Source organism: Apiospora marii (genome assembly GCF_038362585.1).
Source record: "Apiospora marii strain CBS 49790 chromosome Unknown utg000002l_segment0_segment0, whole genome shotgun sequence".
Taxonomy (NCBI): Eukaryota; Fungi; Ascomycota; class Sordariomycetes; order Amphisphaeriales; family Apiosporaceae; genus Apiospora; species Apiospora marii.
Genome location: NW_027117373.1, coordinates 3,725,842 through 3,743,354, shown reverse-complemented (window position 1 = coordinate 3,743,354; position 17,513 = coordinate 3,725,842). Strand labels below are relative to the sequence as shown.

At 53.5% G+C, this 17,513-nt stretch overlaps 4 protein-coding genes across 4 annotated transcripts; 2 read left to right on the top strand and 2 right to left on the bottom strand.

Annotated features, from left to right (window-relative positions):
- Positions 1-2,971: 2,971 nt before the first annotated feature.
- PG985_002849 (uncharacterized protein) lies at positions 2,972-4,580 on the bottom strand (the record flags this gene model as incomplete). The annotated part of the gene is made up of 2 exons (XM_066822618.1): positions 2,972-3,055; positions 3,198-4,580. The coding sequence occupies 2 exons, from the start codon at positions 4,578-4,580 to the stop codon at positions 2,972-2,974; spliced, it is 1,467 nt and encodes a 488-aa protein (XP_066690050.1).
- Positions 4,581-6,707: 2,127 nt separating this feature from the next.
- Positions 6,708-7,532, top strand: PG985_002848 (uncharacterized protein; the record flags this gene model as incomplete). Its single annotated transcript, XM_066822617.1, has 1 exon — positions 6,708-7,532. The coding sequence occupies one exon, from the start codon at positions 6,708-6,710 to the stop codon at positions 7,530-7,532; it is 825 nt and encodes a 274-aa protein (XP_066690049.1).
- Positions 7,533-9,811: 2,279 nt separating this feature from the next.
- PG985_002847 (uncharacterized protein) lies at positions 9,812-10,089 on the bottom strand (the record flags this gene model as incomplete). Its single annotated transcript, XM_066822616.1, has 2 exons — positions 9,812-9,862; positions 9,913-10,089. 2 exons carry the CDS (start codon positions 10,087-10,089, stop codon positions 9,812-9,814), a joined length of 228 nt encoding a protein of 75 aa, XP_066690048.1.
- Positions 10,090-13,289: 3,200 nt separating this feature from the next.
- On the top strand, positions 13,290-14,061 carry PG985_002846 (ras-2 protein; the record flags this gene model as incomplete). Its single annotated transcript, XM_066822615.1, has 2 exons — positions 13,290-13,394; positions 13,480-14,061. 2 exons carry the CDS (start codon positions 13,290-13,292, stop codon positions 14,059-14,061), a joined length of 687 nt encoding a protein of 228 aa, XP_066690047.1.
- Positions 14,062-17,513: the final 3,452 nt, after the last annotated feature.

The following is a 17,513-nucleotide window of genomic DNA, read 5'->3' as shown; positions in this document are numbered from 1 at the left end:
GATGTTTTGTGGCTGGCTCGGTCTAGATGGAACGGCGGCAGTTTGCTCTGTTACGAGACTAAATCAACGCCAGACAGGAGCGGTTCAAAGGACCATCTACACACTATCCAACCGTGCCGTGGCGGCCCGTCAGGACCTACAGTAGGCGCCCATCCAGGACCCAATATGTAAAAGTCTCCCCCTACTAACAATATTCACTGGGGGGCCGCCACCCAGTAGTCTGGTCGTAATTCTAGTCCTCGAAGCGCTCGGCCTAATGATTTCATATACTCCGATTTCCAGCTTTGTTCCCTGCCCAGTGTGCTGCGCCGTCGTCTTTTCCCTGGAGGCGTTATGTAACCAACTCGAGACCAACTGCGGTCGAGAAGTAATTGAATCAAATCAATGTCCAACAGAAGTCATTAATCTAAAGAGAGCTCACTCAGTCCTCTTTACCCAATGCGGCGGACGGTGCGCTTCCGATTCGTCGAATTGCGCCGGGGCCAACACCCACCTGCAGACATGGACTTGATGTGCTCCTAGGCCAGGCAGATTGGTGATCCATCCCGTCGAGCAATCCCTCTTGTTCGCCTTCCCATGTCTCTCTGCTTGTTGTACGTCAGAGGCGATACTGGGCAATACATAACTCGTGCATCCACCTGTTCCTAATATAACACCGATGTCGCAGAGCACGGTGCGTGTCTCCGTCCGGGCCGTCCCTGAGCGAGACCTGAATTAGGGCGAAGAAGAAATACGAAGGGAAAAAGCAATCGAGTTATACATATATGTACTAATAATATGCAATGAAAAGAAAAGCAATCATTTGCTACAGATTATGTTCTTACTGCATGCACATGCAGGTTTGATAGATGTTACGAAAGACAGACTTGTGAAATCAGCGAGCACGTAATTTGCTATGCTAGGTCATGTAGGTAAATTTGCATCCAGCTCAGCTTCACGATGCTGGCCCCTGGAGATTGCCTATCCTGGATGCCGTCGCGAGGTACCAGGTTTATTGATGATCATATCACAGCATGAAAGCAATAAAGGGTGTCACTTAACGGCTGCTCACGCGATTAGGTATTTTGACCGGAAACGGTGCTGCTAGAGAGGTCTCAGAGCGATCAGTCAGATCAGTTTCCAGCTTCAGCTCCCCATCCTTCGCGAGATGTCCGAGACACAGCCCGTGCAGCTTCAATATGCTTAATGCTGGCCGTTGGATTTCGAGGTTACTTTTCCCCCCTCCCCTTGCATGATCCCGTGTGTCCTCCGTCCCTCCCTCTTTCTTTCTCTGTCCTCTTCGCCGCCCCTTTTTCAAGGATGCTTAGGTAAACCCTCATTAATCTCGATATCTCATATTAGCCAGTTGGTTGGTTGGTTGTTGTTGGACCGGGGGTGTTCCCAGCTTTCTGGGACCGCCACCCATGCATGCAGGTAGCAAGCAAGCAAGCCAACATACGCCTCGTACACCACGCGGTCCGTCGGGGCGCTCATTACATAGGCCAGGCAAGGAGGCGCCGGAACTAAATCGTGGTGAAGTGAGGAGCCAGCAAACTTGTAATCCACCACCGCAACATCGTGCCAGTCATCCCAGTTCATGACATGACGTTGGGCAAACCATGTCACCCAGACAGCTGAAAGAAAGAAAGAAAGAGGGAAGATGACCGAACCAACAGATTACGGGTATCGGCAGCACTTGCTCCTCCTATTCATCCACCATCCCGTGTCTTCCCCGTCGCCCCCGTAAGCGGACTGAGACGACGGTTCAGTGTGATAACGCAAGGTGACTGAAGATTGGTGAGGGCTAGAATCGTCTGATCTGATCCCCAACGATCAATTTGAGAAAAGTCGGGGCACCCATTGTTTGCTCCGATGTGTATGAGTGTGTCTTTTGTTCCCACCGCACACATGGCAAAATGGCCACCTATGTTGGCTGCATGGTCCGGGGGCCCGCGAGGTTTGAACCGCGGCCAGGACAGCCGTGTTTCTTGTCTCTGCTCAGGCCGGGCGTTCCTGACGATCAATTGCACAAAGTAAATCAAATCAATCGGTCGGCCCTTGCGTCCTGTTCTCGGATCGCCTGGCTAGCCCTGCGCTTTTCATCCTATGATGGTGCAATCACATTACATTAGAGGGACTCTCTCATTTCTGATAATAACGACCCTCCTGGGCTTGCAAGAGATAGACGGGACAGGTCAAATAGATGCGAGTGTGTCAGGTCACAATCCCACGGCAAGCATGCCTGGACGGTGGAAGAAATGGCACACCGGATGAATTGACCCATAGCTTGACAAATTCCAAGTCAAGACGTGATTCACGTCACGGGCGCGCGGGTCCGGCAGCTCCCAATAAAACAAGACTCGTTCACGGCAGCGCTGGTTTCCTCATCCTAAGTCAGACGTAAGACGTTGACAATGGATGAACCGACACTATCATACCGAGTCTGTAACTGCAAAGCCTGCGGGCTAGACTGAACGGTGGAACGAATGTTCGTGGGCAAGAGATGAACAGCGGCCGGCCCGCGGGAGGTGAAACATTGATCCAGCCGCACCGGCAATCGCTACCACCGTTCCTCCTAACTGCTGCCATTGCTGCTTGTGAGGCCGTAGAAGTTCCAGGGAGCGCCATTATTATGGCATGATAGCTCGTGGGACCTGATCAGCAGCCAGTGCATAGTGACCCAGGTCCAGGGCCATGCAAATCCGACTCGGAAAAGGGGGCAGCCATACTTCCTAGGCTTCGGTGAGAGGCTATCAACGAGTAACCATTCCAATATGCTATGTAGTATGACTTGTAAATTAAGAAGGTCGCTTGAAGATCCTAAAAGCTATGCCAGCTCAACGAATAAATAACGTGACATACTATAAGATCTAACAAAACAACGTCAATCGTGTACGGACGCGAGGTATCCAAGTCTGCAACGTAAATTGAGTGACAAAAGTCTTGTTCTCGTATTCAAGTCTCCTTGATTCCAGAAAACAGGATTAGGCACCTATGTATCCGTGGTCGGCGTCGACTTTCTGAGCACTACGGGATACTTATCCAGGCTTTCATACCACTGAATGACACTTCCAATCTAATAGGCAGTTAGTAAGTAGTAATAAAACCGATACCCTCGAGCTTTGATGCAGTAGTAGAACGCGAGATTGACCGCGTAAAGCCCACAACCCCTTGGTTAAATAGGGAGTGAGAAGACACCAATGCCAAGCAAAACATACCAAGAATGCCCAGCTACCGATAAACGTAGCCAGTGTAGACGCATACTCGACGGCCGCATCCCCGGCCGCGAAGCCAAGGGCACCGCAGGCCGTGAAGCCGAGCGCGCCGACGAGGTTCCACAGCCCGATGTGCCAGCCCAGCACCCTCGGAGCGGGCGTGTGCCAATTGGGCTGCACCTCGAGCATGAACAGGCAGCCGGACGCGATGAAGCCCAGACCGCCTACCACCTGCGGCAGCCAGAAGATGCCGTCGGTCGCCGCCGTCGAGAGCGCGTCGAGTATGGGCGGGAGCCCGGTGAACCCCGAGATCCAGAACACCGTGGCGCCGAGAAACTGGGACAGGCAGGCCAGGAAGCCGATCTCGCGCAGATAGTGCGTCGTCAGCTCGTTCCACGTAGGCCACCACTCCCATGCCCTGTTCCCCTTTTCGTCGTCGCCGACCCCGTCGTTCTTTGCAAGTCTGGAAGAAAGAAACGACCGCTTATCGCGGTGGTGGTGTACGCAGCGACTCGGATGCGGCCGCAGGCGCAGCCGTCCGTTCCCGACATGTTCTTCTTCCTCTTCGGCGGCAGCGGCAGCAGCAGCAGCGGTCTCCTTTTCGAGGGCCCAGCCGAAGCAGTCGGTGCGGTTCTCGTTGACGGCCTCGAGCATCAGCAGGACCGAGCCGAGCTCGAAGACGGTGGCGCCGATGAAGGCCGTGATCCCGCCGCCCAGGGTCGTCTCGCCCGCGAATGCGGAGGAGGGGCTCTGCAGGGGCAGCCAGGCGAAGAAGCCGTTGATGACCCAGATGACGGATCCTGGCGAGCTTGTCGTGTCAGAGAAATAGATATCGTAGCCGAACGTGTGAAGACTTGTGGTACAGTATCCATAGAAAACACTGAAAGACTTACCAATGGTAAACATGATGGCCACGTCGTACGAAACATCCCATACTGGGTACCTTGTAACCATCCTCCCTATCCCACGCATGACCTGTTTTGGAGCATTCGTGGCTATCGGCAGCTCCAGACCTGTCGCCGCGGGATGCGACGGTACACGGACGGCCACGGCGTGTCTCCCCTTGCGATTGTTGCGCGTTTGCCAGACATGAAAGACCACTCCCGGTGCCGGCTTCTCGGTCGCACCGTCAGCGGCAGCAGTAGAGCCGGCACCGGTAGCGGTAGTAGTAGTCATGTCATGCGCACGGCTTGGTATTGGTGGTACACTGCCTCTCCCATCTTCCGGGGGGTCACGATGATGGCTGCGAGAACGGCGTATCGCTGCCCTGCCGCTTCCGCTGGCCTCCACGAAGCCTATGGTGGGATTGAGGAACGATACGGGCCCTTTGATATGGACAGCATGGGATGGACAGCGGGCGAGACCTCGCGCCCCTGGGGGCGACATGATGTACAATTCCAGCCACTCGCGGTGTCAATAGCAAACAGCCACACCGACGAGGGATATTTCACCCAGTCAAAGAATGCCTGTGCTGATGCCAGAGCTGGTTCCCTAAGTTAATGCATTAGGGGTAGTGTAATGCTGGAGCACCCTGTTCTACTTTCCAGCTCTTCCAGGCTATAGAGCAATGCCACATAGACTTGGACACAGTCAAGTTCTTGGAGATTGAATTTCTGTGTGGTCAGATCAGCGATTTTGTGTTTTGCCTTTACCCGATTGGACGGCTGTGTCCTGACGGTCCCGGCGGTCATCTCTACGTAATCGGTGTCCGGAGGGGCGGACGGTTGACGCGCCATCTGGAGGAAGCACGCTACACTACACAAATGGTCTTCTTGCATGAATACTCATGTGGCTATAAGTGAGATAGAAGTTTACGAAGCACGCGATAAACGCCCAACCTCGACCGGCTCCAAAGATGACGAGAAAATGAGGAAGGGTCTAGACGGGTTAAACCAGCCAGTCTTGCCTAATTAATAAGAGCCGCCATGGGAGCTGTCTCTACTAGGGAAGATCATATGCTCTTTCCTGCCTCATGGATGCCCCACGGTCATCTCAGCTCAAACTTCATACTTGCCGCAGGACTGCACCGGCATGTCTTCCACATCGAACAAACGTGCGTGATCGAAGTCGAAGAAGGAGAAGACATTATACCAACCAGAGGGTAGGTACTCTCCGTTTCAGCTTTCGGGCATTCATCCATGTTCACCTGGTTTCAAAGAGGGCGTTCGTTCGGTTCTTGCAACCCCGGCTGATCTTGGTGGCTCTCTACTGGCTGCGAGATAGTGTATATATCTATAATTCATCACCAGAGTTTTTCTTTATTTCTTCGCTGCCAAGACTTTTGCCTATTATCAAGTGGAATTGCCGAAGGCCCGGGTACAGAACATACCTGCCCGTCACCGCCGCCCGACTTAGTGCTGGTAGAAGTAGATAGATGAGGTATGCGTGCCGGAGATACGGGGCAGAAGTCCTATGTACAGGCCGCATTCCAGCAGCCAGTCTCCCGGTGCGCGGTCCATCTCAGAGCTCTCGTTGACGTGGGCTACGGAGGTCCAAAGTCATCCACCACGGTAGTAACATTATTCCAGGCGGCTGACTTCCAGAGGCAAGAAAATTAGATGAAGAAAAAAAAAGAAATAGGTGGACCGATGTTCGTCCCCGGACCTTGCCATCATCGTAGTCTTCGGAATTCGGGAACCGGAGAAACGAACAAATTTTCCCGGAACGACAATAAAGAAGAAAAAAAGGGACCCGGGCGGGATCTAGCCGTCGGTTCATACCTCACGGGATCCATCCATTTAGTATAATCCCTGGCCCACGTGAGTGTATTCCGCACACAGAACGAAGAGAGCGCATTTGAACGATATAGCGGAGACTACGTTGGGCGCATCAGTTCCCCACATGTGACACTAAGTATGTAAGGTATCTTTTTCATTCGTATAAGTATTAGTATACGGCGACACGTTGTCACAGGAATGAATGATATGGGAAAGCATTCGCTGGCACTCGTGGAGAGAGCACCCAACTTTGGTTCCCCAAACCTCGGTTAGCCGTTGATCTTGTACGCTGGATATGCCATGAGTGGATACATGCGTGCTTACGATAGGCCAATGCAATGAAGATCTGACATGAATGGTGGAGGAACTGGCAAACTTTTTTTCGCATGCCAAAATAGGGGCAGCAGGCTGGGTACTGGCAACTTGGATACCAGCCCACGAACGACAAGTACAGGTCCATGTCGCTCGGGCAGGTATATTTACATCTACTCATGCTGACGAAGAAACGTTGCATACTACGCACATAGTAAGCCTGCATTCATTCGGCCCATTCCCATGCAGGCCGACCTTGAAAGGTGGGGGATGACATAGATAGTCCCGAGCTGTTGGAGACCAAACCCCAGCTCGGCATTCGCTAGGTCGGAGGCAGGCCTGCAAGTCGAGCTTATTGCCGAAGGACGACCCCATCTGTAACCCCGAGTGAATAGGAACCAGGCCTTCGATCCCATCAAATCAGTTTTCCGGTAATTTGAAATAAACCACCCCACGGCGGCTCGGTCAACGAATCCAGCAAAGAATGACGGAAGCCGCGGTACCTGCACCAACCCTCCTTCATGGCGTCCATGCGCTGCTTTTCGACGTGTTTGGGACCGTCGTTGACTGGCGCTCTACCGTCGTCGCCGAACTGATCAGGCGCGGCCGGGACAAGAGAGGTTCTCCCGCGTTCGAATCGTTGGCCCCGTCACTACAATCTCGTCTAGCAGAGCTGACCGACGCGGACTGGGCGACCTTTGCGCAACAATGGCGGGCTAGCTACGGCAAGTTTACCAGGGGGTTTGTGCCTGGCGAGACGGCGTGGAAGGACATCGACACGCACCATTACGACAGCCTGCTCGAGCTCCTCGAGCACTGGGGCCTAGCCGGGGTCTTCAGCGACGAGGAGGCCAAGTCACTCAGCCTCATCTGGCATTATCTGCGGCCCTGGGACGACACGACCCGGGGCCTAGAGATGCTCGGGACTCGCTATACCACCTCGACGCTTTCCAACGGCAACCAACAGTTGCTCCGCGACTTGAACGAGCACGGCAAGCTCGGCTTCCACAGATTGATATCCTCCGCCGACTTCAAGGCCTACAAACCCAACCCCAAAACCTATCTGGGCGCAGTCGATGCGCTGGGCCGGCAGCCAGGAGAGTGTGCCATGGTAGCTGCGCATCTCGGCGATCTCAAAGCGGCCAGGTCGTGCGGGCTCAAGACCGTTTATGTAGAGCGGCCTCGAGAGGAAGACTGGGCTTCTCAGCCGGACCTGATCGAGGAAGCCCGCACCTGGGTCGATGTCTGGGTGTCTGCCGATCAGGCTGGTTTCGTAGAGGTTGCGAGACGGCTCGGAATCTCCGGGTGAGCGCGATGATAACAGATCCTGCTTGGCGCCCATATCGAGATAATAAAACCGTCCGTCCTGCTTGCGGCTTTCAAGGATGGTGGGGGTTTGATACATCATGGTTGGTCCAATAATTTCGAGTCGGTGAAGCAGAGGGAGTGGTCAGCCTTAGCCAAGCATTTCTCACGCACCACTGTTCCACGTGCGAGCTAGCCGGTTACACAGACAACCGGAGTAACCAAGTGAGACAACCTGGAGCCATCTGCGTGCGTGTGAACGTCGAGCGTGCTGAACCTAGCGTACCCGGGGGTCTTCACGGACGACGAGTTTCTGCCTTGTCCCGTAGCGGAATGAGCCCATGGCCCGCCCACGTGCACATTACTACCTAGCAGTATACCCCAAGTTTCGTGGGGGGCCGGCCGATATCCGAATGCTCCATGAGCATAAGGTAACTTAGCTTTCCAAGCCACTTGGAGTGGCCAAACCCATTCGATGGCCGGTATATGGGATGCTGCAATTTCTAATTAGCTGAACGACAAGAATAGCCTAAAGGTGTCTCGGCGGACGGTAAGCTGCATGAATCGCAAACAAAACTTGGTGCGGCGGCTGGGACCAGTCGATGTCAGCCATCGATCGGGCTTATTTCTCGACCGCAAAGTAGGCCAGAGCTGCCCCATGCGGCAAAAAAACAACGTAGGATGACACACTGTCGGCGGTGTCACAGCCAAAGGCATTCCTCTTGACGTCGAATGGAACTCTCTTCTTACAAGGCGGCCGGCGTGCGTAGCAACACAGCTTGAGCAACCACTTCGGCCACTTGGCGGACCTTGTCGCACGACCAGTGGCAGCAATGGCCTAGATGCGCTCCAAAGCCACCGAACGCCTTATGTAGTTTACCACATTGCTCACGCTGGGGCTCGTGGATCCCGGCACTGATGGTAGGCGACGACGGTCTAGACGCTATATAAGCCAACGACCGTGCTGCTGTCCCCCTCTGCCGCTGGACTTTGGCCCGTGTACTCCCTACAGTGGCTTCTTCTGTTCAAGAGCACTCCGTGGGCATCCATCATTAGACCTAACTCAAGTTCTCGGATATCGCAGGCAGCGTAGGGAGGGGCCCGGGTCTATCCATAGCAGCTGAAGGAAGGTTGAGTCGGCAGCCCAGTGTAGTGGTATGCATGCACGGTACCATACCTATACCATAGCAATCCAGCAGGCTGAGAACAAGAGGGAGTGTGGGAGACCAGGATCGGTACGAGCATGGCATGGGCCTTGCTCGGCCTAGCCGCTTGACACAGCCGTCGGAACGAGGACCAACATCATGATTGTTGCAGTACTGCCTGTGAAGAAGCAGTCCCGACAGAACGGATCGTCTGATGTCTCGTCTCGTTTATGTATGCAAGAAAGAGTATGTAAGGTTAGCAGGAGGGCGTGCAACTGTTAGGGTAACAGGAGACCCTCCTAACGCGCGAGCAGGGGTTGAGGCTCAGTTGCAAACGGTGTGCAGGACCGGAGGATGCATATCACCTCACGGCCGGCCATGTACCAGACCTACCTACATGTATGTAGACTTGTACTTCTTGCATCAGAGATGTTGGCAGCTGCAGCAGTCAAGCTTTCCCTCTCCCTCTCCGCCTCCTACTGGGCTACTGCGTTGCGATGGGTCGTATTGAAACAGGCAATCTCGCCCTTCTCGGAGACAAGCACAGCATGCGGCCAGGCATACTGTGCTCCTCTGTAGATGCACGTATGATGGTAGTGATCGCAATCTGGTTCAAGGTTAGGTTGAATCTTTGTGGCGCCATGCCCAGGATCGGTCATCAATTATGGATGATGGGCAGGTGGGGGTGTTTCTTCTTTTCTCCGACCCCCGACCCTGTATCAGAGGGATTTGGGATCACCTGCTACCGGCCTAGCTTCCGGTATCCAGTTGTTTTTTGCTATTCTCTTCCACTCTGGTTCCGTTTCCCTCAACCTTTCTCTCCCTGGACCTCGGCCGGGTCGGGAACGATGAATATTTACGGGCTGTGCCTAGGTTCAACATGTTGGAGGGCTCAACCAACCCGTTAGAAACGTGTGTCTTGGCCGGGGACGTTTTTTTTCTTCTTCTAGGGGGGGTCCTTTTTTGCCTGTGCCCACCGTAAACTTAACTTGGCCCAATCGACCGTCAAAACAGGCCGCTTGCTACGCCTTCGCGCGCAACCGCGAAGCGAGATGTGATATTCATGTCATTGGGTGCTTGAAGCTGGGCTTGGTCCTATCATATAATCCCTTCCCCGACCCCGACGCGGGTTCTCTTTCTAACGCTCCGGCCACAAGTCCACATCCGCGGCCTTTCGGTGTTGGGTTTGCTGCGGGGTTGAAGATAAATTCGTACATACTTGTAAACACTACTACCTACTACTGTATGTGCAATGCCGGTTTGTCGATCAATAGCCAGTTGCCAGCCGTGCGGTGCGGTTGGGTTTCCTTTTCCTAGATCGTCATTGCATGCTGCAACCGCGAACCCGTCGATATTCGGGTCGTGGTCGTGGTCGTAGGCGACATCCACGGGGAGACGGAAAGAAGCAACAACCATCCTGTGATACGTAATATTAGTGTCTACGTAGTGGTAGGCAGTGGTCGGACAGTTTTGGCTTTGCCTGCAGGTGCTTGCTGTGCTTTTGTCCGTGCTGGTGTAGCTCTTGCTCCGTCGTATTGTTCCGAGTGCCGTAATTACAATAGCCACTGTAACCTGGAATACACACGCCAACTGACCGACCCAAAGCGATGCCTTCCCACAAAAACCGTAACGGCCTCCGTAGCCAGGGATCCCTGGATGATATGCAGACCCATCCTGCATTTGATTGCTTTTATCGCTTCATTCCGTGGGAGAGGATAGGTACTTCATATCAGTATGTGGTGAACAACCGCGCGGTGGTCATTTTACCCAGGAAAACCCGTGCCAGGACTGTGCAGACCATGCTCGTTTGGCAACAAATTTGGTCCTTGGGTATGGCCATACTTGATCGCGTAGCTATACTGCTTCTTTCTATACCTATGTCTACCACCTACCTGCTATACCGACTCGATGACTAGCCCGCTATTCTTTCCATACCGGATCCATGGGCATCAAACATGGGTTGCACAGTCACGCCGGCGGGTATTGGTACGGTCTAACGATGCCTATCACAAGCAACCGCATATGCGATAGGACCTATCATATCCGTATGCGCTTCTGCAACGCCTACAACCGCTCTTCACAGACCTCCAAAGGGTCAAGGTCCAGCCAGCTCTGCGCGGTTCCCAGCCACGCCGGCCAGTCGTCTGTCTGAGCATCACTCATTGGACGAAAGAGGGAGAGAACCAGCAGGCAAGAAACGAGGATTGACGAAAGGAAACGAGTGACACCACGCGCATAAAGGCACAAGCGCGGGAAAGCAGGCCAATAAGGTTTCGGGGGTCGTCAGCCATACGGCATGACGGAGTATCTGTCCGTCTGCCTCTCCCGGGTGAGACCTGTCGCAACGCAACGCATAGGTCGCAGCACAGCATGTCAACATTGGACGATATAGTCTCTGTTTGTCTTTGTCTGTTATCTGCGCATACATGTACGCTATTGATGTACGTGCATCACGATGGTTTGGCGCCGGAGGTCTGCCTGAGCTGCCAGCCTACCGATTCTGCCCTTCAAGCTCTGCTACCCCACTAAGTGCTGGCTGGGCTGGCTGGTGAAGAAAAAAACGGTGCTGGGGACGGGAGCTAGGCGGTCTCAGTCCTGCTGTTCTTTACTTAGCTGGAGGTAGGAGGCTGCTGCTTTGATATCTTTCTTGCGTCAGACTCTACATCCATACCTACCTGCTGGTAGCAGGAGGGAGCTTGCCTTAGAAACCGCCGGGTCTAGCTTGGTTATTTCATCAGTGTTCGTTTCTCAGGACAAGCCTAATACATCAACGTAGTATCCGACCGACCCCCCAATTCAAGTTTGGTCTGAGAGGTTCCGGTCTCTCTGGCCCCCCCAGTTAAGCCACAACCCCCCAAAAAGCAACCCCGGCACTTTTTACCCTCCTCCACTTGGTTCGCAGCCAGTTGCTTGCTTGTAATCCTTGACCCTTGAGCCAGCAATTTTTTATCCTTCTTGCTTGATCCTTGGCCAACTCCATGGATCGGTGCCTCTTCGCACAAGAACAAAGCTCGTTACCTCTTAGGTTAGGTAGGCTCGTAGGTAGCTTGTTGTCCTTGCCCGGCCATCGGCCCTCTTCTAACCGGGTGCGTGCCCGACTGCAATTGAACCACATGCAGGCAGGTATCGAGATAAGCTGGGTTGCAAGTCTATTCGTCCTATCCTATCCTATCGCGGTGATAATAATCTCGAGACCTATGTGCGGATGTAGTATATTTAGCAGTACATCGATGTGGTTTGTTTGTATGTAGGTAGGAGGTAGTTGGTAGTAAGCATAGAGACAGGTATTGGTTTGATGTATGATTTGTTCTTGCACCACCTACCTACCCTATTGTTCCCTCCTGATTCTCTGGGCCGTCATCATTTGATTTGATCCATGTCCCTCCAATTCGAGAGGAACAGAAAGAAAAAAAGTAGGTTGCTTGCCTGACCTCTACCTACCTACAATTACATGCCTACCTACCGGGCGACCAAGGTACTGCCATCTCCCATCTGTACCGCAACCCTGCACCTCACCATCTTACAGAAGGACCGGTCCCTTATTACATTAGAGACTAGGTATATAAGGTATTGTCCCCCTACTGCACATATACACACTATGACTTGGCCTGGGTCTCTCCTAAAAAAAACCGTCCAAGCTCAGACCCTCTCTTCTCTCGCGCGCGCTCTCTCCCACTTACATTGGCTTCTCCACACTCAAGCTCGAGTCTCTATCCCTTCCAAAGGTCCTGGCCTCTTTTCTCCCACACGAACCAAACCCCTCTGTTTTCCTGCTGCTTGCTGCTGCTGGTTTAATTTATTAGCCCAGCCCAGTCCCAGTCCACCTAGCCAGAGCAGTTCCCCAGTCTGCTTTCGTTGTTGTTATTAACTCTTTTTGCTCCGAGCTTGACTTGAGCGAGCTGTGCTGCTGCTGCTACTGCTGCTGCTACCTACCTACTACTACTACTACTACTACTTCTGCTGCCGCTGCTGCGTGCCACAATAACAACTACTACCTGCCTACTTACCTACCAACCACCACATCAACAAAACCCATCCCTGAACCAGACAAGCAATAAACTCCCGTTGTCCTTGCTATCTCTTCTGCAGTGCGCGCCCGCTCCCTTCTCCTCCTCACCCTCCTCTCCCTAACATCAGTTGCTGCGCACCCTTTCCCCCCCTCCAATCCACTTCCGTTACGCAAGCATCCCGAGTGATTTATTCTGATTGAACTCTCTGGATAGCCGGGATTGCCTGCCAAAACCACAAGTGGCCTCCGCATTTTCCTCAAAGATCGCGACCGGAATCGACAGATCCAAGTGCACACTGTTTTAAAAAACCGCTACCAATCTGTCCAATCGTCGTCTATCGATCTATTTGTCCGTCGGCTGGTCGGTCAGTCGGTCCCAATCTGGACCCTGCTATACGTTCGCTTGCTTTGCCAGTCTCTCCAACCTTTTGAGAGTTGCTTGGATCCAACATTGGCTTTGCGGCCGTCTCCGACCCCTCTTTTTGGACAGACACTCTTAAAACCAAGTCACGCTCATCTGCGACTGTCTCGCCTCCTCCTACACCCCCGAACACGGATTTAATTGACGGCCTGGTCGAGGCATCTTGGAAGATAACGATCCTCCACCATGGCGGGCAAGATGGTATTGTACAAGTTGGTGGTGCTGGGTGATGGTGGTGTTGGAAAAACAGCTTTGACGATCCAACTGTGTTTACAACATTTCGTCGAGACTGTAGGTCGCCTCCCCCCGCCCCTTGCTCCCCGGTGGTGCAGCTTCCGCTTTCGGCTTTTGATACTAACCTGTTGCTGCCATACAGTATGACCCCACGATCGAGGATTCGTACAGAAAGCAAGTTGTCATAGATGGCCAGGCGTGCATGCTAGAGGTGCTCGACACAGCCGGTCAAGAAGAATACACGGCACTACGAGATCAGTGGATCCGCGACGGCGAAGGTTTCGTGTTGGTCTACAGCATATCGTCACGATCCTCCTTCTCACGCATCAAGAGATTTCATCATCAGATCCAGCGGGTCAAGGAATCCGTCAACGCATCACCGACGTACCCCGGATCCCCGATATCCAACGTAGCCCCCAACGCCAACGTCCCCATCATGCTCGTCGGCAACAAGAGCGACCGCGTGACGGAACGAGAGGTATCAACACAAGAAGGACACGCCCTGGCACGCGAACTGGGCTGCGAATTCGTCGAGGCGTCAGCTAAGAACTGCATCAACGTCGAAAAGGCCTTCTACGATGTTGTACGGATACTCCGTCGGCAGCGACAAGCAGCTGCGCGGCCAGCACAATCAGATCGCCGCAACCCCGCCCCGAACGGCGGGTCGCACGCACGCCCTGGCAAATCGGCAGGCAAAGGAAAGCGTAATTGTGTCATATTATAAGCCTCTCGAGCCACCCACATCACCCGCGGGGATAGGAACGCGCGGGCTCTGGAAGAACATCTCACGGCGACAACTCGGTTGCACACGCTCTCCCGGGTTTCGTATCGAGCCGGGTTGTGCAGAGATCCAAGACGGTCGGTGTCACTGCGCACAAGGTGCACTGTGCATGCACGACGTTGGCTTTGGCCGAGGCCCTGTTTATACAACACACTTCATACGTTCATCTTTTCCACAGCACCATATCAGAGATATCTACAACCGGCTTTCGGTCTGGCGAACGGCGTACGATCAAAAAAGAGGCATCTACGGGCGCAAGGTTCTTTCACAGTTTCCCCTTTGAATACTAACCGCAAGGATGAGCAAAGGCAGCCGGGGGTCTTGACCCCGGGTGCGGCAGGAAGCCTGGTGGGGGGTGGTGATGTCTTGGAAGATATAGTTCGGCGCCGGGGAGGGGGGCGAGCTTCGTGACTTGGGATCAGGACCTCGTATGTCTGAGATGTCTTTTTTTACGGCATATTTGTGAGACGTCCAGTCTTAGTACCTACCTGCCTGCATGTTGGATACTTGTTCCATTGCCGAACACTGCAGACCTCATGGGGATATTATCCCCCAGATACCTCTTGCGTTCACACGCGTTACACCCAATGGGCCGAGCCAACACCTGCTCAATTGAATTCAAATTGCTGGGCAAAAGCTTCCGTCTTCCCACCTTTGCCCATATCGGACCTAGTGACTGACCAACTGCCCGTGACGAAGATTGGCCCTTGAGCATTCCAAGGCTCGGTGAGGCTGATCGGCACCCACCCTATCTTGGTTACCTGTAGGCGACGTGTGTACTTGGACGTACATATTGGACTCCATGTGGTCTATACCTGTGTAGTGACTAGGGGTGGTAGCCGGAAATTGAGTGCCTGCCCTGCAGTCCTTTCCCTATCAATCAACCCCACAAGTCGCAGCTTTAAAACAGACGGCTCAGCACGAAACAGGCGCAGCCCTCGTCGCGATCCTCGTCACCTCAGCCAAGTTGCGCCCCGTGCAGCATGGTTTGGGATTCTGGGCTGCAAGTTGGGGGTTCCAGGCCATTATGATCTGCTTTTCCCCGTGCAAACGTCACACCTATTATGGGCTTGGCTAGATACAGCCAGGGCTCAGGAGCCTCACGCACATGTAGTAGGGGTCTTTCTTTATCCGAGGAAGGAATTACAGCAATTATCTCTCTTTCCGGGACAACCATGCCACACGGCCAGCCCCTCCCCAGATTGCCAAGCTTTGACGACGACGACGATACTAGTCGTGATACGTATGTAGGAAGGATCCTTTTTTTGTCGGGAAGCCGTCCCATCCCTCCACCCTTCTTAGGGCTGGGCAGCAGCAGCAAAGTCGTGCTAACGGAAAGGCGATCAGCCTCACCTCACCACTTTCATTGGCGGCTCCAACATGGCATTTATGCCTTGTACAGGTAGCCTGCTGCCAGTGAACCACTACAGAGTGCCGGGCTCGCCCGCTAGGCTAGTAGCGGGCAAGGCAGGTTTGGCTCGGCCGCAAAAAGTGTGCCCTTGTCCATGAGGAGGGGAGAGGAAGGAGGGGGGTAAAGGAGGAGGAGGAGCCTTGGAGCAAGGAGAATACTAATAGCAATTAACCATCTTCGATATTAGTAATTTTGATAATACGTTGACTAGGACATGGGGCGGGGGGGGGGGGGGCATTGAACGTTGCTAGCTAAGAGCACGGCTCGTCTACCCTACTAGTCGTACATATGTACTGGCCTCTGGCTACTGTACTTTTCGCGTCGCTGTGGGCCCCGCTCCATTGGGCAGCAATCTGTGCTCTCTCTGTTCTGTTCTGTTGTTGTTGATGTTGTTTTTTTCTTCCTACTCTTTCTCGTTCCGGGCCCAAAACCAAGATCTGCACTTTAGGTATCGACACGCCTAGCCGGCTAGTGTTTAGTCGGCAGGAGGAACGGTTCATCTTCATCAATGCGCATCCGGCATGTATGTATATCCGCAATAGGCTTGTCCACCCTGCGCTGCCACGCGACGAACTCCTGCAACGTACGGATTTAAGTATGTAGTATGGAGCAAAGGTTGTAGCGTGTATGTAGTGCGAGCGAGAGGTCTCCATCCATCCATCTACCTATGTATCCATGTCGACCTTGCTGCTTGCCTTGCTAGCTAGCTACATCGCTACTGTAGCCGTAGCTGGAGCTAGCACTTTATGCAACTATGTAGGGCAGCCCGCTGTGGTCCAGCCTGGCCCCTCTGGTGGTGACACTTTACCAAACCGTAAGGAGAAGGCCAGTCGCCGTCGCCGCCCATTCTCTACGACCACCACGAGCCACTGGAGAAATACTGCTCCTGCCTGCTAGGCGACGTGTATCAGATATAGGCGATAATAGGGTTCCCCCTTCCTCCCCCGCCCGCCGCCCGCGCCAACGTGACTTGACGGTGGTGGAAGTTTGAGAAAGAACCAGGCTTATTTCGTTTACCGTATCGTAGCATGCCGATAACTCCGATCATGGAACTGGTACCTACGGAGCACTACCCAGGTGCATGCATACGATACAACAAGGAACACGCCAAGGAAGGAAAGGAGAGGAGAGGGGAATAAGGGAAAAGTCCGGGTTGACGTTTACAGTACCTACACCTACAACCGGTTCGCTCACCTTGCATTTCCGGGAATTGCTTGGCCACACACCGACGATTTGGATGACCCCCCAGCCTTCTTCTTTTTTTTATTATTCTCTAATGTGTGTGCCCTCTGCTTCACCAATCGCACCCGCGCCCGCCGGATGGGAAAGGTGGAGTTTGGCGTCTGTTCCGACTTCCCGGAGGCGCAAGCAGGGAAACGGGAAAAAAAGACGTTCGTCTACTTGTTATTAGCGGCAGCCACTAGCGCTGTCGGATGTGCTGCGCTGTTCGTCGTTGATGGATGCCATTTTCGATATTATTAGTAAACTTTTTGTGCTACCTAGTAGCAGGACACTACCAAGAAGATACTATTTACTACCTACGGGCTCTACTGCTACCTATCCGTCCTGGGAGGCATGACGTAGAGCGGTCTTGCTCGAGGGTCTTTCCCTCTCCATGGGGAACTGGGATTGGAAAAGATGCGTCTCTTTCCCTTTCTCTTCCCCCCCTTACAATCAAGACTGCTGGATACGTTCTTGACGCAATGGAGCAACCGATGGAGATGCCGTCACTGAGGACGGCAAGGTATGAGAAGACATACAGACATCGTCATACTCTCTCCCTCCCCCCGGCTGTCATATATCTACCACTACCTAGGTTCTTTACACGACACGGATCCCTGATTGCATGCCCATGTGCTGTTATAAAAAAAGAATGGGCTGCAGCAGGCCGGGCGAACGAGCCCAATTCCGCAACGCGTCTATATCTGGTACTCATATAGGGTATTTAATTTCGACATTGGAGAAAGCGACCCGCGGCAGTGCG